Here is an 18,967-nt window from a genome sequence, read left to right on the forward strand (position 1 = left end):
TTCACATCAGTCACAGTTTACCAAGGAAACGTGGGCATGTGCCAGAAGTATGAAATAATACTGAGCTTTCCGAATGGGTTCAATATGTCTGGGTATGACCTGGGTGTCCAGGATGCTTCAGCTGACCCCTTAGCTCAATCAATAACACTGATTTGATGGCGAAAAGTTCAATTTGTTAACACTGATGTGTGCGGGAACCTTCATTCTTTGAATTGTCGTCAACACATTTAACAAAACTACTTATTTAAGGTATTTACTGTACATCAGGGCGGGTCAGAATCAAAGCAGCAGAGGACGAGATATCATGACTTTTAGTCCCTAATTTGGGGAAAACTCCAACATCACTGGATACTAAATTTCTCATTGTGCAGCAAACTGTATCTTTTCAACAGATTCTGCTCACCTGGTAAATACTTGCATCTCTTAAACGCCATGCCCTTAGTTTGTAATCCAGGTTTTCAGATAAAGGTGTATTTTTCAAGCCCAAGCTGAAATGCCTCTAATGACATCACTGTGACATCACTAGGGTTACTTTTTCAGCTACTCAATAGCCACACAAGACATTACATCCAGTGTTGGGGAGTAACAGAATACATGTACCGGCGTTACGCATTCAGAATACAAATTATGAGTAACTGTATTCCGTTACAGTTACAATTTATAGTAATAATAATTTAGTTTCTAATTTATTTCACAATTTATAATAGTTGGTATTTAGAATACAGTTACATTGTTGAAATCAATGGATTACATGACGATACTTCTCTTTCACAGGTTTATTCACTCTCGCAACTCCATACATTTCCCAGAAGCCCCAATATGAAAACGAAAGAATTAGCTATTTGCGTGATCACTGATAGAGGTAAAGATGGAGCTGGAACCGGCACAACAGAGCCAGGGCAGGAATGTGTTTCTATCTTGGAAATTGAAACAGCATTTCACATTAAAGAAAGAGAAGGGAGAACGAAATATAACTTATAACAACTTCTGCTTGCCAGCAACCAACTTCCTTTCAGCGTCCAAATTACGCCACCTCCAACCTGAAGAAGCATCTTAAAGTAAGTTATTTTTAGCCAAAGGTAGTCGTCTGCTGTAGTTTTACTGGTCACCTTGCTATTTTATAGTTGACGTGCGACTTTACATTCTCCTACATGCTGATTTACTAGCCCCAGAGCCGTTGACAGACTAGCCCCGTTTGACATGTTAGCTAACGTTAGCTAAAATTAGCTCATGGTAGCTTAGACTGCTGTTAGATTTTTGTAGTATGCAGTTCGGGACTACAAATACAAAAATGCATTCAGCCAGTTGGAACAGAAGAACACACCAGAATAGGCCTGTTTAGTAAGCTGTATGCAGTGTTGGGAAGGATATTTTCAAATGTATTCCGTTACGGAGTACAGAATACATGCCCAAAAATGTAATTTGTAACGTATTCCGTTACGTTACTCAATCTGAGTAACGTGAGTAACGTTAGCTAACGGGGTCAAATGGGGCTAGTCTGTCAACGGCTCTGGGGCTAGTAAATCAGCATGTAGGTGAATGTAAAGTCGCACGTCAACTATAAAATAGCAAGGTGACCAGTAAAACTACAGCAGACGACTACCCTTAGCTAAAAATAACTTACTTTAAGATGCTTCTTCAGGTTGGAGGTGGAGTAATTTGGACGCTGAAAGGAAGTTGGTTGCTGGCAAGCAGAAGTTGCACTGCAGTGCACAGTTATAGTTCGTTCTCCCTTCTCTTTCTTTAATGTGAAATGCTGTTTCAATTTCCAAGATAGAAAACGCATTCCTGCCCTGGCTCTGTTTTGCCGGATCCAGCTCCATCTTTACCTCTATCAGTGATCACGCAAATAGCTAATTTTTTCGTTTTCATATTGGGGCTTCTGGGAAATGCATGAGGTTGCGAGAGTGAATAAACCTGTGAAACAGAAGTATCGTCATGTAATCCATTGATTTCAACAATGTAACTGTATTCTAAATACCAACTATTTAAATTGTAACTGTAACGGAATACAGTTACTCATAATTTGTATTCTGAATACGTAACGCCAGTACATGTATTCTGTTACTGCCCAACACTGGATGTATGTGATGGCCGCATTCCTACTTAAAATGCAATTCAATGTGGAAGTAATCCAAGTATTCAGAATACGTTACTCAGATTGAGTAACGTAACGGAATACGTTACAAATTACATTTTTGGGCATGTATTCTGTACTCTGTAACGGAATACGTTTTGAAAGTATCCTTCCCAACACTGATTACATCACAGGCTGATAAGTACTCAACGTGACGTGTAAAATCAGTGGAGTGGCCCTTTAAGGTATTTACATTTCCCAGTGTTGTTTGTCTTAAATAGAGCCATTTCAATTGGCACAGCAGCTGAGAGACGAGTAGTGTATAGATACAGTCTAACACATATTTGGAGGAAAGGGTGAAGACGGACTGGAATGATCACTGTGAGAGGGCTGCAGTAACAAACTGGCCGCCCTGTGCTTTACAGCAGCAAATACCGCAACACAATATATACAGAGAGATAACCATGCTTTCTTGCATGTTACAGCCCAACAAGATATACTGTACACTAGAATTCCCAATCATGCCCTTTGAAGGCCAGAGACTGCTCAGGAAACAGGAGGACTAAGTTTGTTTTTTCACTCCTGAACCGGGACACGAAGAGATTCATGATTTGGCACCTGACATTCGGGTTGCGGTCATGTTTCGAAGGGCGGAGCAAGTCAGACTAGAGGCTGTTCTGGGTCGCTGGAGTTGAGCTGGGTTTCCATCATGGTTTCGTCTGGGTATGGGTTGGGGTACGGGTTGAGGAATGGGTTGGTGAGGCTGGTCATCGGGACGAGGGTGGGTGTGGCAGGTTGGGTGGCGTCGGGTGCGGAGGCGGTGCCGTTCAGGTGGCTGGGGTCTCGGCCTGCAGGCTGGACATGCGGATCTGCGAGCTGCTCTTGCTGAGGATGGACAGCTGCGTGCCCCCGTTGACCCCACTGCTCGCCAGCGAAGGGTGCCGGTGCTTCAGGTCCACAGCAAAGTATCTGTTCACCGTCCAGCTGCGCCATTTCCTCTTGATCTCCGATTGCACCTTGAGGGATATACTTCACAAGGTCATTATTAATGGACCACGCTGGAAGGAGACAAGCTCACTGTCCCTCAGTCTCACTCTTTATGTACTGTATTTAAGGCTCAATGTTTTACATTCTTACTGATTTTTTATATGTTTACATGCAGACTAATGTTCCACTATTATTCCGAATATGACAATATTCCAGATTTGGTCCCCATCATGTAAACAGCATTTTCTGTTTGAATTTAAGGCCTTTTTCCGAATGTAACAGTTTCTGATTAGGACATGTGGGATATGCTGGTATTGTGCGGGTTTTAGAAGCATTTTTTGGACATGTATAAAGTGCATTCAGAATATGTGTCTTAATCAGGGGTTGTTACCGCAGTTTGCAACAGTTTACGGCCTCTTGCCCGTTTACGGCTTACGGTCAGCTCTGCATAGGCGTCGATTTCAGTGGGGAGGGTGGGGACATTGGGTACGCCTATCAGATTTCATCATGAGTCATTTTGTACCCACCACTTTTTATGAAAACCTCGAGCTCAATTTAGTTAAAAAAAAAAATAGTTATTAAAAAAAAAATATATATAAAGTTCATAACATATTTCTTTTATTCATTTACATTAGTAAGTTACAGGACAGCGTCTTTCAAAACATGACCTGCGCGAAAGAGAAAAATTAACTTCCGAATGCGTCTCTGTCCCCAGCACATTTCAAACCAAACTGACGCCCATGCAGCTCTGTGAGTTGCTATGGTTGCTGTACACAAACCAACCAGCCAACAGTTTGCAGGGCCGCGGTAGGGATTCATGGCCAAAAGAAAAGCCCACATCTCTGGTCGGAAGGAGAAACACACGCACTTTTAAATATATTATAAAAGACTTGTATATGAACAGATTTTTGAATACGTAGAAACATCGCAACACCGACTTTTTCAAGAAGGTGGTTGAAGGACTGAAAGAGGGAGGCTGTCTTTGCACAGTGCCGTTTTGCACAGCTGCATGCAAACGGGAATGTTAGTGGAATATTAACTTTCATTAGCCATGCAAACAGCTTAGTCGGAATATTGTCTTTTTCAGAATAAGGGCAAAACCCGGAATAAGATGTGTATGTTAATGTAGTCATTGAAAAAACACTTTCTTTAAAAGGAACACCTTGGTTTTAACCAGTTTTAAGCTGGATATTATGTCCACACCCAATCAAATGATTTGTAATTCCTGTTGCAGGAAAAAGCTGAGCTATAAAACCGTTCATAGAATAGAAAGTGAAGATGTGAGATTATTGGAGATTGCTAAAAAAAAAAAAAAAAAAAAACTGTTCAACTTTTGTGTCGGAAAATATAAACTCTAAATTGTGTGCCTTATACCATCACTCAAGTTATAGGCATTTCAAACCCAATCGGTAATGTTGTTATGTACGTTTCATTTAATTAAGAGAACTGGTGTAATGGTGTCAGTAATTGTTTTAAAGGATGTTTACCTCTCCATTCAGGAAGCAGTAGAGGACGGCCACCACAAAGCCCTGAGGAGACAGAGGGTCCGAGCATGAGACAAATTTGCTGTTCACATTACCTTATTTAAAATGTGGCCTATATCAGATTCCAGTGTGAACTGTTTGCAATTTTGAGCTGACCCACATGAGCAAAAGAACAACAACATCAGACGCAGCACGCTGTTACACTAAAGTTAGGGAGGTTATGGAGGAAGTAAGCAGTTTCGCTTTTATTTCAAAATGTTTGTGTAATGGCAGCTGTAACATTAATGAGCAGTTGCTGAGGAGGAGAAGAATGAAGAAAAAGAGAGCCAAACTGGCTATTTTGGCCTCTTGCAGGGTTATGGCTGCAAATTCACTACAGAGGTCTGTGTGGACTGCTATTTCGCAGGTCAGTTCTGATAATATCCTCATCGCAACGTTTTTTCCCAGTTTGTACATAGATTTTCCTTTTGTAGTAAATCCAGGCAGTGATGGAGAAACAGTCACCTGGAAGGATCCGAGGCCGAGCTCAAACACCAGACGCTCTCTCTTGCTGACGTTCTCAGGGGAGAAGGCAAACACAGTGTAGTGGATCCCAAACAGAGGAATCAGTAACAGAGTGGAGCGGGCCAACCTCCTGCAAAATAAAAACACACACACACACACACACACACACACACACACACACACACACACACACACACAATTTTGATGAGATTTCAGTATTCAGTGTGTCCTTACTATAATCAGCACAGCTAGGTATGACATGATTCTGTCCATAGGCTTAATCGATAAGTTGGTTGGGCTATAAAATGTCAGAAAATGGTGAAAATTTCGATCAGTTTCCCAAAGCTAAGTTTACTGGCAAAAAGGAGAAAAGAAACTAGAAAATATTCACATTTACAGTTTTTCTTGATTGCTTTGACCTGCTTACAGAAACTGGGATCCACTCGGTTTTCATCATCACTGTCTCGGCAGAGCAGAAGACACCTCTTGCAAATGTGTTAACCCGTTCTCATTGGATTGACACATTTCCCCCACCCTTTTGCAGAACAGTTAACACGGACGTCATTCAAGCAGTCCAAACTCCATTGTTTTAGCTATGGTAACCAAACAGAAGCTATCTGTTCCTAACTATTAGAAACTACCTACATCAGTATGAAGTCACTGAAGCACCTGTTTGACACTCCTTCACACAAATCTTCAATTAGCAATCAGTCTGCAGGCCTTAAAGGTGCAGCGTCTGTGTTGCTCTTTGCCAACATGGATGGAAGAGGTCAAAGGCAGATGAGAGTGAGAGTGAGAGTGAGAGTGAGAGTGAGAGTGAGAGTGAGAGTGAGAGTGAGAGTGAGAGTGAGAGTGAGCGTGGTCCGAGGAAGAGGAGTCCAAGTGCAAGTCCAAGGTGGAGGTATAGTTGGAAGGGCTCAGGTTTCTGAAGAAATTCGGGAAACTGTTATTGATCATCTTATCAATCATGGCCTTTCACTTAGAGAAGCTGGACAAAGAGTCCAACCTGTTCTGAACGGAAACACTGTCGCATCCATTGTCAGAATTTTTCGAAAAACGGGTAATGTTGCTGTACAGTATATACAAAAATATCTTCAGTAATATACTTTATGTAATTGTCCCTCATTCCCATTACATGTATTCTTTATAGAATCCAAAGGCTACCATTCTCTGGTGGTAGAGGGAGCATTTTTAGTGCTGAGCAGGAGGTAGCCGTTGTGAACATGGTTGTGGCAAACAATGCCATAAGGCTGCGTGAAATCAGGGCAGCAGTGATTGCAGATCAGGGCATGTTTAGGAACATCAACAACGTGAGCGTGACCACCCATTGACCGCATCCTAAGAAGGACCCATATGGCTATGAAGCAGCTCTATACAGTTCCATTTCAAAGGAACTCTGACGTTGTGAAAGACGCCAGATGCCAATATGTGAAGGTAAGGAAACATTACTACAGTATACTGTAATGCCTTGTCATATCATGCAGTTAGAGTCAACTGGAGTCACTTTTCATTGTAATTTTGCTTTTTTTTTACTTGGAGAATAATGGCGCTTGAAGCTGAGGGGGCACATCATGTCTTCATTTATGTTGATGAAGCCAGCATCAATCTCTGTAAAGTGAGGCGACATGGAAGGAACCTCATTGGGTACAGGGCCATTATCACAGTTCCAGGACAGAGGGGTGCCAACATAACCATGTGTGCTGCCATCTCCAATGATGGTGTCCTATGCCATATCCCCACTATTGGCCCATACAACACGGAGCGCCTCATAACATTCCTGGATGCACTTCATGACAGGCTGATCCCACCTGAGGAGAGAGGGCTGTTGAAGCCTGGCATGCCACTCTTCGTCATTATCTGGGACAATGTGGCATTCCACCACTCTCGCTTTGTCAATGAGTGGTTTGCAGTACACCCTCTGATGATGCAGTTCCTTCCAGCATATAGCCCATTTTGTAATCCCATAGAGGAGTTCTTCAGTGCTTGGAGGTGGAAGGTTTATGATCAGCGTCCCTATGAGCAGATTCCCTTGTTGAATGCAATGAATGCTGCTGCCCAAGAAATAGGTGCAGAGAAATGTCAAGGTTGGATAAGGCATGCAAGAAGATTTTTCCCTCGGTGCATTGCAAGAGAGGATATCAAATGTGATGTGGATGAGGCCATGTGGCCCCATCGTCAAGACCGAAGAGACTGAATATCAATAGTGGCTATTTCTTATACTCTACAGTAATGTTTACTTTACTGTAATACATTTTATTTTCTTAATTTCTTATACTATAATTTCATTTTGGTTTACATGTATTTTGTGTAATATTTACAGTATTTCAGTTTTCAGCCACAGTTTCAAAATAAGGATTAATGGAATCAATAAAATGTGCATCTCTGATTCTGGATCCAATTCTTTGCAAGAAGGCAAATTTGTCAACAGATGTCCCTGGCATGAAAGCTACGTCCAGTAATAGGCTACAATGACAAGCAATGGTGCACTGATTCGCACTGAGAGCTGTATTTAGTATTTTGTTGTCCACTGTGTAATGGTTGATTGGAAGAGCTCATACACTTGTTTGCAAGTTGTGTTTGAAGGCAAAATTTGCTTTTGTTGCATATGTTAAATGTTTTGGCACAGTTAGAGCCTTTTGCAAACAAAATGTGTCATTTTGACCATGAGTGCCACTTTTTAGGCCTGTGTGTTAACTGTTTTGAAAAATGTGGCGTTTGCGTTGACTGCTGCGTCAAAGCAATCAAGAAAAACCGTAAATCTGGATGTTTTTTCATAGAAAAATGACAAAGCGATTAATCGATTATTAAAATAGTTGGTGATTAATTTAATAGTTGTAATTCTACAACAAACTAATCGATTCATCTTTGCAGCTCTATTCTAGCTCAATAAATTCAACTACACTTGTGCATGACAACTGTTCCCATCCTATCTGTCTGATAGTTAAAACACGTCTGTGTATTTTCAACAGACGGATACCTCAAGTGTAAAATCAGTCCATACAATGAGTAATGAGTAAAGTAACCACATTGCAACTTTTACAGGAGTAATCATTAACGAGTGATGGATTACTTTGTCGGCGTGTCTTCCCACCCGCTGACCATAACAAAACAAACAAGTTATAAAAATGTAAAGCAGTCATTTTAAAGAGTGCATACAAGTAGTAAAAGAACTAAAAGTAATACATGTGGAAATTTTGCATATGTGCTCATGAAACCATCTCGAAATGATTAATGTATAGGTAACATTTTACTTAAATGTCAGCCAGAAAATGTTAAATAAAATTTGAACGGTAAAAGGACTTACAGGTAAATACTGGATTCATTTCCACCGATATCTGGGGACTGTAACTTCTGGACAAGGATGATGATGATGCCGATGAAGAGCACAAAGTTGATCTGTGAAAAAAAAAAAATGTATTGCAAACAAATAGGTATTCGGTAATAGAGGGATTGTCTTTCTGCTCAAACAGAGTGATAACGTACCATAATTGAAGCAAGCACAGGTCCCTTGATCACCCACCAGATGGCAGCGTTGTCATTCATATCCCAACACCTGAGAGAGCAGGGGGATGAAAAATCTCATCGGTTGCATGAACAGACAAGCTTCAACCAAATATTCTCTATTACTTAAGAAGTAAGTGAAGAAGTAGTGAAGAAGTGTTGAAATTAATCAAATAATCGATGCATCGAATCGTGACATGGACGATGCTGCATCGATAATCGGCCGGGCCATAATCGATTATTTCTGTTTACAATTTAATGTAGGCCTAACAACCTTTCTGTTTACATATTCTGTTATGTTTTGCACATTCAGGAAGTGCCATGTGCTCAGTGCTGTAGTTTTATGTATCCAATTTATTTAGTATTAGAGCACTGCAGAATGTTTGGTTTTTGAAGCTTGAAAAGCTATGAATTAAATATCCTATATGGCTTTGACAAAAACAATTATTTGACGCATCGTGATGCATCGTGATGCATCGAGATATCGTATCGAATCGCTGACATGGTAATCGTAATCGAATCGAAAGATCAGTGAAGATTCACACCTCTATTACACGCTGTGCCAATTGTTTAAAACGGTACACACTTCCTGTCTCATGAATTGGCGTGGCCTCGTTTGAAATTGTAGTGAACGGCGTGTGAATGGATGAAAAGCTAAACACAGGTAAAAGCCATATTTAGCATTATGCAATTGATTGTGTTAGGGCATTCACAAACGTTATTTGACATTAGCTTGTGTGTGTTGCAAGATCTCCTGAGAGTTTGTTCTTGAGATAGAAACAGGTCTTAAACAAAGTTAATTTTCTCCTGATTTTTCCATCTGGAAATTACCATCTTAGTGTCAGAATGTTCTGGAGAAAATGGGTCCTATATTTACTTTGGTCATAATCTTTGTTTACGTCCACTTCTCCCATTGGAATCAATACACTCAGGAACCTGCCGCTAGTCTCCTAAAGAGGCGTGGCAGTGGTGGAGCCCATGTGACACAGATACAGGAAATGACTTTGAGTTAGGGCGTCTCGGTTGTGAACGTCTCTGCTTCAACATAAACACTGAACTCTGCTGTTCATAAATGACCTACCCGACATCATCAAAGTGGAGCTTCAGCACTGCCCAGATGGTCACACACACTGTGGGGGTTCCTGTTGTAACACGATACAAACATTAGTAACGCATGCATCCACCGATCAGAGAAGAACTCTGTGGTTCTCAACCTTTTCGAGCCGCGACCCCTCCCCATGACAGTTTAGTTTTAGCAGCTAGCACCTAGCGTTGTCAAAGTGCTCCAGGCTCTGTGGATTTTTGATGCGTTTGTGACTTATTCTCTCCCCCCCTGAGCTGCCTTCAGACCCCTTTCTGTGTTCCAGGCAGTGATGGAGTACTCAAGTCCTGGACTCGGACTCAAGTCTGACTCGAGTTGCTATTTTCTGGACTTGTGACTCGACTTGGACTCGCGCACTGATGACTTTAACCAGGAGTGTCAAACTCAGTCTCACTAAGGGCCACAATAGAAAATTAGAATCACATCAGGGGCCAGACATGTATAGTTTATTGACATGTTTTTATTAATCGAAAAAATCTATTATTTTTGACTGCACGTTTCACATACTATACTTCTATACCACATAAAGCCCTAAAGAGTCAGCAAAAATGTTCCTTAGCCATCATAGAGTTTAGTCAACAATGCATTCTGATTACTTTTTTAAAAGTAGGCTACCAGACTCACAACAACCTGTTTCACAGGCCTGAATATGGGTGGGAATCTGAAGTAGGTCTCGAAGTAGGCAAAATCTGCCAAACACTGCGTTGAGTGTTGAGTAATTGCAATTTGAATTTTTTTTTTCCATTTCGGTTTTGCGCACAACTAGGCGGGCCAAAATTTATTGTGAACCTAAATTGTTATGCGGCCCAGATCCAAATTTGCGAGGTGCCGGATTTGGCCCGCAGGCCTTAAGGCAGTGATGGAGTACTCAAGTCATGGACTCAGACTCGCTATTCTCTGGCCTTGTGACTCGACTCGGACTCAGGTAATGGTGACTTGACTCTGACTCGATTAGGACTTTTCTTTGGTGACTCCAGGACATCCTGATTTACAAAATATAACACGTGAAATGTACCAAACCCAAACAGTAATATAAAAACCATTCCCCAGTCCAGAATATGTTATTTCATTTTTTTCTCCACAACCATCTGGCAAACCCCAGAAGTCACCCAGGTTGAGAATCATGTCTAGTGTGTGTGTGATGTGGCCGATGTCTCACCCCAGCCAATGATGATGTACCAGTAGAAGTATCTTTTTTCAGGGAAGAAGGTCTCCACCAGTAAAGTGAAGAGATACAAACCCTCGATGAAGAGCCAGAAGTAGTTAGAGAGGACGCAGTAATGGAAGAATATCATCACTGCTCGACACTCCAGCTTCACGGAGGTAAAAAAAGAAACAAAAATTAAAATGTAAAAAATCCTTGTTATGTGTGAACAAATCTTCTTCTGCCTGTTAACATGAGAACAGAGAGGAGTGTGCAGGCGTGTTTGTGTTACTCACAGTGTGTATGAAGCAGTGCTCGCTGTCCTCTTTGGCATACAGCACGCCGTCTTTGATGAAGACTGAAATAGCTCTCAAGATGAATGACACAAATAGATTCATGTGGATGAAGTTCCTGGTACAGTGCAACTTCCTGTGCAGAAAAACAGACATGAACATACTGAATAGCATGGAATCTATTATTAAAGAAAAGTACTGCATGCAGGAACAATATACTTAGTACTTGCGTACAAACACCTTATAAACACCTAAATCGATTAATCAATTTGAGTCATTTTTTAAGAAAGGAAAGTCAAAATTGAATCAAAACAATCATTAGATGCAGCCGTATGTGTAATTAACCTTAAAATATCTCAAATACTTCAATAACACTTAATAATTCATGTTGAAAGGGATGTCTTCATCATAAAAGTCTTTGATTGATTGTTGTGCATGGGTTTCCGTACAATATCATACGAAGCCGTTCATGAGAATGCGTTGGTTTTTGTGTGAAATGAGGACATTTTTGTAGTGTGGACATTTCTTTGGTCCCCACTTAGTCTCACGGTTAGAATGAGGTTTGGGCTAAGCTGTATAAGGGGACTTAGATATCTTTGAGGAAGAAAAAACATCCACCACTACTTCTCCTTTACGTTTTCATGTCAGTCTGATAAACCACGTTTCCTAACATCGCCCCACCCAGCTGCAGTACCCTCCACGACCACCAAACGTCTCACCTGAACCTGCACAGTATGACCATGGCAGTGGTGAGGGAGACCAAAGAGGTGCTGTAGCCCACAGTGTACAGAGCCTTCACTGACACAAAGTACACGTTGTCCTGAGATGGAAACACAAGCACAATCAAAAGTAAATTAACAACTGAGTGTTTTTCATATGGAGAGCCGAAGTCACACTACTTCCGGTCCATGGGACCTATCTTTCGAAAAAATATGAACGGGAGTCAATGGGGAAAGACAATTTTTTTTTTTTTAATCCTGTTTGAATTAAGCCATGAATTACACATGTGATGTTCATCAGTTTAATAGATAATTCAGCAAGTCGAGAAAGTCTCAGTTTATTGTTAAATAAGTATAAGACTGAAAATACGTAATTAGAAAGACTACACACTTCAAAGTCGCATGGATGACGTCTCGCTGAAGCTACGATGTCTGTGTGTATCATACCGAGGATGTAACATTACTCAAATGAGCAGAGGATCTTGCCTGTTCTTTTACTTATCTGCTGAAAACACTTCACTGGATAAAACACATCAGGTGAGATAACGTCACATGTGTTGTGGAACAGAGCTAAGCTAGCTAGCTAGCAAGGGACGAGAGATGTAGTTCACTGAGCGGTTTCACACAAAACTAAGTGGTCATATGACAAACCTACGGCTAACTGAGACTTTCTTCGGTTGAAAAATGATCTTTTAAATTGACAAACATCATAGTTGTAATTCATGGCTCAATTCAAACGGGATCAAAAAATAATTTGCCTCTCCCTGTTCACTACCATGTATATTTTTTCCGATGAGGTCCACCGGAAGGGGAGGGACTTTGCCTCTCTATAAAGTGTCTCATTGAAACGGTGAGTGTGACACATTGCTGCAGTGATATACTAACCACCGGATGGCTGCCGTTCCCGTCCTCATTCATGCAGGCATCGATGTAATGTGGGAAGGTCTCTGACCAGCCAAACTCAGTGCAGTTTCGACTCACCTTCCCCAGCTCTGTGGACACAGGACATTTGATTTGATTATGGCAAACACAAACAAAGGCAGACTCATTTCTAGAGTGAAATCAGGAAGAGAAGCAGATCCTCTTACATTAATTATTTCAGAGAGAGAGAGAGAGAGAGAGAGAGAGAGAGAGAGAGAGAGAGAGAGAGAGAAAGTTCAGGGAAACACAAGTTAACCCTCCTGTTGTCCTCGTGTCAAATTTGACCCATTTTCAAAAAGTTTCTATAATCAGAAATTTAAAAAAGAAAAGTAACGTGGATGGTTCCCTACAACGCTCTTCACAAGTAAAATAAATGATCAGTCCACTGCTTTCATTGAATTTGGGTGTTTTATTCAATTTCATAGCATTTGAAAAAAAAAATTGATAAAAGAACTTTTTAAAAAAGTGACAAAAATGTCAAAGAATTTCAAGAATGTGGGGGAAAAAAACCACAAAAACGTCAAAAGGCGCAGAAAACAAAAAAAGGTCAATGTGAGTCGGGTACAGGCCCTAGTGAGGTCATAGTCGTTTTAGCGGCCGTTGCAGTTGAGCGTAGCTGAGAAAATGTGACTGTCCTGCAGTGATAATGAAGTTTAGGCACCTAAACAAAAAAAGTGGTTTGAGATAAAACAACGGTAGTACTCTCAGATACAAACACCAATTTCCTAGGTGAAAGTCTTGAGTTTTCCCTTTAACTTCTTCCGGGACACAAATTCTGTAATGTGGTGCATACAGTTATAAAGCTGCAAAGATTAATCAATGAATCCATTAGTTGTCAACTATTACATTTATCTACAACTATTTTGATAATCGATTAATCGGTTTGAGTGATGTTATATAAAAATAGTAAAACTCCTCTGATTCCAGCTTCTTAAATGTGAATATTTTCTAGTTTCTTCATACTGTGACAGTTAACTGAATATCTTTGAGTTATGGACAAAACAAGACATTTGAGGATGCCGCCTTGGGCTTTGGGAAAACAATGATCGACAATTTTCAACATTTTCTGACATTTTATAGACCAAACAACTAATCGATTAATCAAGAAAATAATCAACGGATTATTAATCGACTGTGAAAATAAAAAGTTAGTTGCAGCCCTAATAAATATAGGGAATAAATACAAATTACAGTGCATTACTTTTTGTAGCTGTATGCACGAATGGTTCATGAGAAGAGCCTGCACACACACACACACACACACACACACACACACACACACACACACACACACACACACACACCTGCAAATCACTGAAACGTCATCCGTTTCAAATCTCCACACTGCAACAAGACATGTAAAACAGGAAGCCTTCAAAAAAAATTAGTTGCTATGGTGATTGTGTGTAAGAAGTCCTTAGATACTGACCGAAGTCTTCTTCAATCGTGTACTGATAGAAGAGTTCAGGACAGTTGACTTCGACGACCTCGCCGATCGTGGCCGGCTGCCAACATGACAGGTTGTCCCACATCCATGGACAGCCTGAGGACACAACAGGTGGACCAACGCAGTGCACAGCAGTGAGTGTTTCATTCTAAAAAGCCATATGTTAATGGGAACAGGCCAACTCATTCATCATTACTTCAAAATCACAGATCCTTGAAACTCTCATATGGTGGCTGAGATGTCAGCTCTTATGCCAGCAGCCATAATGACCAAATATCTCATTTTGTAAGTAATTACATTCAGTAATTGTATCTATTACTTCCTGCTGGTACAGCATGTGCAGCTTTCTATAGAAAAGCATCTGAAAGAGAGAAAGACTCAGACAACAGAGGAATGACTTTAGAGAAAAGCTGACAGAGATTTGTATTCATTTTATGTGTGGTGATTGTTTATTCTAATACGCTTTTTGTATTGGATTCCCACATTTAAATATCAGTCTAGATGGGACACAATCATGTAGTTTAACTGGAAAAAATGACATATAGGCTAAAATTATGGCTGAGATATCGGGGACAATCATGTGGGTTTGAATAATGGTGCAGAAGGTCTTTGTGACTTTGTTAACCAGCTCTGCTTTGTAGCCAATACCTCCACTAAGGCTTCCTGATTAGTGTGTAACTACGCAAATAACATATTTAAAAAAACAGCGTTAGTTTGCTGTGCAGATATAAAAACAACCAGCAAAAGATACTTTTTAAGGTTAGGAAAGAGAATTGGCACAAAGCTACTCACTCAGTTTGATCTTCCCTTCATCCATCATATAATGAGCCATCACTCACTGTCTCACTGATCAACTTCAGTTATTAGGATCATCATCATTGTGAGATGCTGCCAATTAAAGCCTCGGCCTCTCCCTGACTCTGGAGTGACAATTCATTTGCTCTGCTGAATTTCTCTGTTGGCCCTGCTTTAGTTTTGATGCTACAAATCAAACACACACACACACACACACACACACACAAACAAACACACACAGGCAAACTGTGAAGTCTTTCTAATGATCTCTCTCTTTGCAGAAAAGCAGGTCAGAGTCAACCACAATTTGTTGAATTATCTCCCGCTCATTAGTATGCCGGCCCTGAAGATATTCTTGTTATTAATCTCTGTGTTTCTTCTCTTTTTTTTCTTCTTTTTAATTAGCCCATGTAGAAAACTTTAATTATTATTTTATTGTTATTAATCTCTGTGTTTATTCTTTTTTTGTTTTTCTTTTTTTTTAAATCAGCCCATGTATAAAACTGTTGCAACATCAACATAACAGTGGTTGGCATGAGGGGGAGGGATTAAAGGCTACACAAACACACGCTCGCAAAAAAAATAAAAAATAAATACCAAATTCTGGATTATTCCCAGGATCATCCGAGGCCATCATTTCCATGCATTTCTCCTGCTCTCTCTTGATCACACAGTTAAAGGGGACCTGTTGGCTGGAAACCTGGAGAACAATACACACACGCACACACACACACACACACACACACACAGAAAGACTGAGTCAAGTGGCTGAAGATTACATCAGAGCAGAGGGGAAGGACCCAAAGGTAAAATGGAAGAGGCTGCTTCATTAGCTTCACCGTGCAGTTCACACCACAGTGTGGGAGAGGTCTTAGCTCTGGGATCTGTTTAAACACTCAACTGATTAGAGAAAACATTTCAGAGGTGTTGGCACCCTCCCCGTGCTAACTGACCACAGAGGAGGGGTATTATTCTAATGAAAACAAGGCAGGAAAGCCTTTCAGACGTGCACTTTACACAATGAGCTGTGCCAGGCGTTACCCTCATCTGTTAAGAGCCGTGGACAAACACACAGAGGTGACGGTTTAAACTTGTAGCTCTCCAGCGGCTTTAACACAATCGACGCCAGGGAGCCCCAAAACGACGTCTCCAGACACGGGAGGTCACGTCCAGAGAGACACCTCCTTCATAGCTCCCCTGACAGCTGCACAATGCTGTGCTAAAGCTGGGACCGAGGAGGGGGAGGAGGGGAGAGAGGGGTGTCTGGTAAGAAGACGATCGTGTGCGTCTGTGCCGGCGTCCGGGGAGACGCCACGTCACAGTTTTATGGGGTGTAGCAGTGGAGCAGTCGAGTAGGTTTATTTATTCGCTGACGTCAACGCTCGCTTGGGATTCATGCACTGAAGATTTACCAGAGTAATAGAGATGAAGTCGTTTTGGGGGCATTGGGTCGACACTCTCTGTACCAACGAATCTGCTGGTTGATTTATGGGTTGCACTCTCCAGCAACAGCACCATGTCTGCAGCGGTATAGTTGAATTAAATCCACTGGCAGTAAAAGCACAGATAGTTGGATTGATGGCATTCTCTGGATCTGTTGTGTGAATGTGGATGTTATTTCATCTTAAAGTAGTAGTTAGACATTGTAAACACTAGTTTGTCATATTACTGGGTTTCAAAGAAAAAATATTGTTATCGCTTTAAAGTAGAGATGTTCCAATAACATATTTTCCTTCCAGATACAGAGTACTGGGGGTCCGTTTCAGAAAGCAGGTTTAGTGAAAACTCTGAGTTTGTTAACCCTGAGATGAGGGAAACTCTGGGTTTTCTGTTTCAGAAAGAGAGGTACCTTAAACTAACTGAGTCAGTTACTATGGTAACTGAGCCTGTGAACCTAACCTGGTCGGGAGCAGCTTTTCTTCTCTCAGTCTCCTCCCTCTGACACAGCGCTCTTTCATTTCCCCATTCATTCATCCAGTCTGTATCAGGCGCATTTTAGCGCAGTTTGTCATCAGCATGAATAAATAAAACCAGTTTGGTTTATTAACCGTGTTAGGCAGACTATAAAATGTTTTTCTTTTCTTTTCTCAAAACATGGCATTTCCTTTTGTTGATGATCCCGTTGATGAAGAAGCTGCATTATGGAAAGACAAAAAAGTCCAGGGTGCTCAGGAAGTTCATAACATGTTTGAAGGTGCTCTTTGGGGTCGGGAATTCAATTAAGTGTAGAAAAAAAGGAAAGTCCAAGGCACTCTTCTTCAAAATTATTTTAAAAGCCTTTATTTTACAGGCTATTTCACAATAGAAAGTTTAAAAGACATAGGGAGAAGCAACCCACGCGTAGCGGCACTGACAGCCTTCTTCAGGATGTGAAGCTTTTCATTTCCAGATAACCTCCTATTTGAGCGGTATTGTTTTTCTTCCCAGTCTATCAGTTCTGTAGTCTAACCTTATCCGTCCTCAGATCACTAACGTCACCCATCGTGGACATGCTCTACATCCCAGCACATTCTTTGTGTCGCATTACGTTTTTTTTTGCAAACGACAGTTTTCTCTACAACATTGGTGATGCGGAGCTGGACTGTAAGCGCTGTCAGAAGAGTGTGACTCGCTCTGAAACGTGTTTTAAACGTTTTTATAGTGTTCCCTGGACACAAAACCAGTAAGAGCCATTAAAAAGGAGTTCCACAGTATTGGAGGTGAATGATGTAAACCCTTTGAAATAAAGGATTATTAATTATAATTCTGTTATTGATGGTGCTGTAGCATCAGTACCTAGTACTTTTTCGCCCGCAGTATTGCACCTACATGAAACATGATTATAGGTTCAATACCATTTCACCAGTAATATTAGGCTATACTTATGATTAAATATGATATAGGCCTACACTATATTGGAATATACGCATTTACTCTTGCAGCAATTTTCTCCCACGCAAATTCTCTCTCTTTTGCAGCAGCCGCTGTGTTGTTTTTTTAACGAAATACATGTTCAAACTCGCTGTATGTGCGCATGAGTATTTTCGCCGACCCGTTTGCTTGTGGTTGTTACCATGGTGAATCGTAGTATCATTCATGCTGCCTTTTTTATAGTGGTGGTGCACACGCTTAACTCTGAGTGAACCTACTCTGAGTTGATTGAACCAACTCAAATCAGCTGTTCTGGAAGCGAAAACTCAGAGTTTCCCATCTCAGGGTAAATCAACTCAGAGATCAGGGTTAGACTCAGAGTTTGTTAAACCTCCTTCCTGAAACGGGCCCCTGATCCGATACCAGTGTGTAAATTAAAAAAAATAAAACACAAATACATACAGAGAAGGCGTGCTATATAACTTCTTTTATTATGTAGCTTGACAGTCAGTCATAAGGGAAAAAGAACATACGGTAAATAAACTACTTCAAAGTTTTTTTTCGAGGCTAAATTACGTGGTATCAGATTATTCAGTATAGACCTGCCAATCCCAGTATTTTAGGCAGTATCAGAGGTATTTCCGATACTGGTATCGGAACAACTCCACTTTAAAGCTGTCCTCTGGGTCTAGGACCGAGCCTCCACATAAGGGCGCGTGCGCTACCACTAGGCCACCCAGGCACCGATATCTTCCTAATGTTTGCTACCTAATCTGTTCTGCTGCTCCCAATTGGCCAAAAAACATAAATTAATGCTGATATATCATGAATCATGCTGGTTAATTGCATCATTTTTTAAAGAAAACCTAATGCCACTAAAAGTACACCCAAACAAACATTCACCAACGTATCAGACAGAATGTAGAAATAGCAATCTAAGTTTTATTTTTGGGGGAGGCAACTAAAAGCATGGCCAAAGATGTAACCACTTGGATCAAAGGTCCAACACACACACACACACACAGGTGTTTTCACTCAGTCCACCTGATTATACCTTATACTTGTCTCCCTCTCCTCCTCCTCCTCCTCCTCCTCTCTCCCTCTCCTCTCCCTTGTAGTGCAAACCGAACAACAAAAGCTGAC

At 40.9% G+C, this 18,967-nt stretch overlaps 1 protein-coding gene across 1 annotated transcript in view; it reads right to left on the minus strand.

Annotated features, from left to right (window-relative positions):
- Positions 1-2,811: 2,811 nt before the first annotated feature.
- The window catches only part of adcyap1r1b (adenylate cyclase activating polypeptide 1b (pituitary) receptor type I), a 35,442-nt gene continuing 19,286 nt past the window's right edge, over positions 2,812-18,967 (minus strand). The window contains exons 3-14 of the mRNA XM_078258104.1: positions 15,572-15,674; positions 14,162-14,275; positions 12,697-12,803; positions 11,812-11,912; positions 11,096-11,228; positions 10,815-10,968; positions 9,635-9,695; positions 8,536-8,605; positions 8,357-8,448; positions 5,053-5,182; positions 4,552-4,593; positions 2,812-3,093 (exon numbers count right to left, since the gene is read on the minus strand). Of these exons, the coding sequence (XP_078114230.1) occupies positions 2,905-3,093; positions 4,552-4,593; positions 5,053-5,182; positions 8,357-8,448; positions 8,536-8,605; positions 9,635-9,695; positions 10,815-10,968; positions 11,096-11,228; positions 11,812-11,912; positions 12,697-12,803; positions 14,162-14,275; positions 15,572-15,674 (1,296 nt within the window). The 3' untranslated portion in view covers positions 2,812-2,904. The remainder of the gene's footprint in view (positions 3,094-4,551; positions 4,594-5,052; positions 5,183-8,356; positions 8,449-8,535; positions 8,606-9,634; positions 9,696-10,814; positions 10,969-11,095; positions 11,229-11,811; positions 11,913-12,696; positions 12,804-14,161; positions 14,276-15,571; positions 15,675-18,967) is intronic.

This window comes from Sander vitreus, chromosome 9 (genome assembly GCF_031162955.1).
Source record: "Sander vitreus isolate 19-12246 chromosome 9, sanVit1, whole genome shotgun sequence".
Taxonomy (NCBI): domain Eukaryota; kingdom Metazoa; phylum Chordata; class Actinopteri; order Perciformes; family Percidae; genus Sander; species Sander vitreus.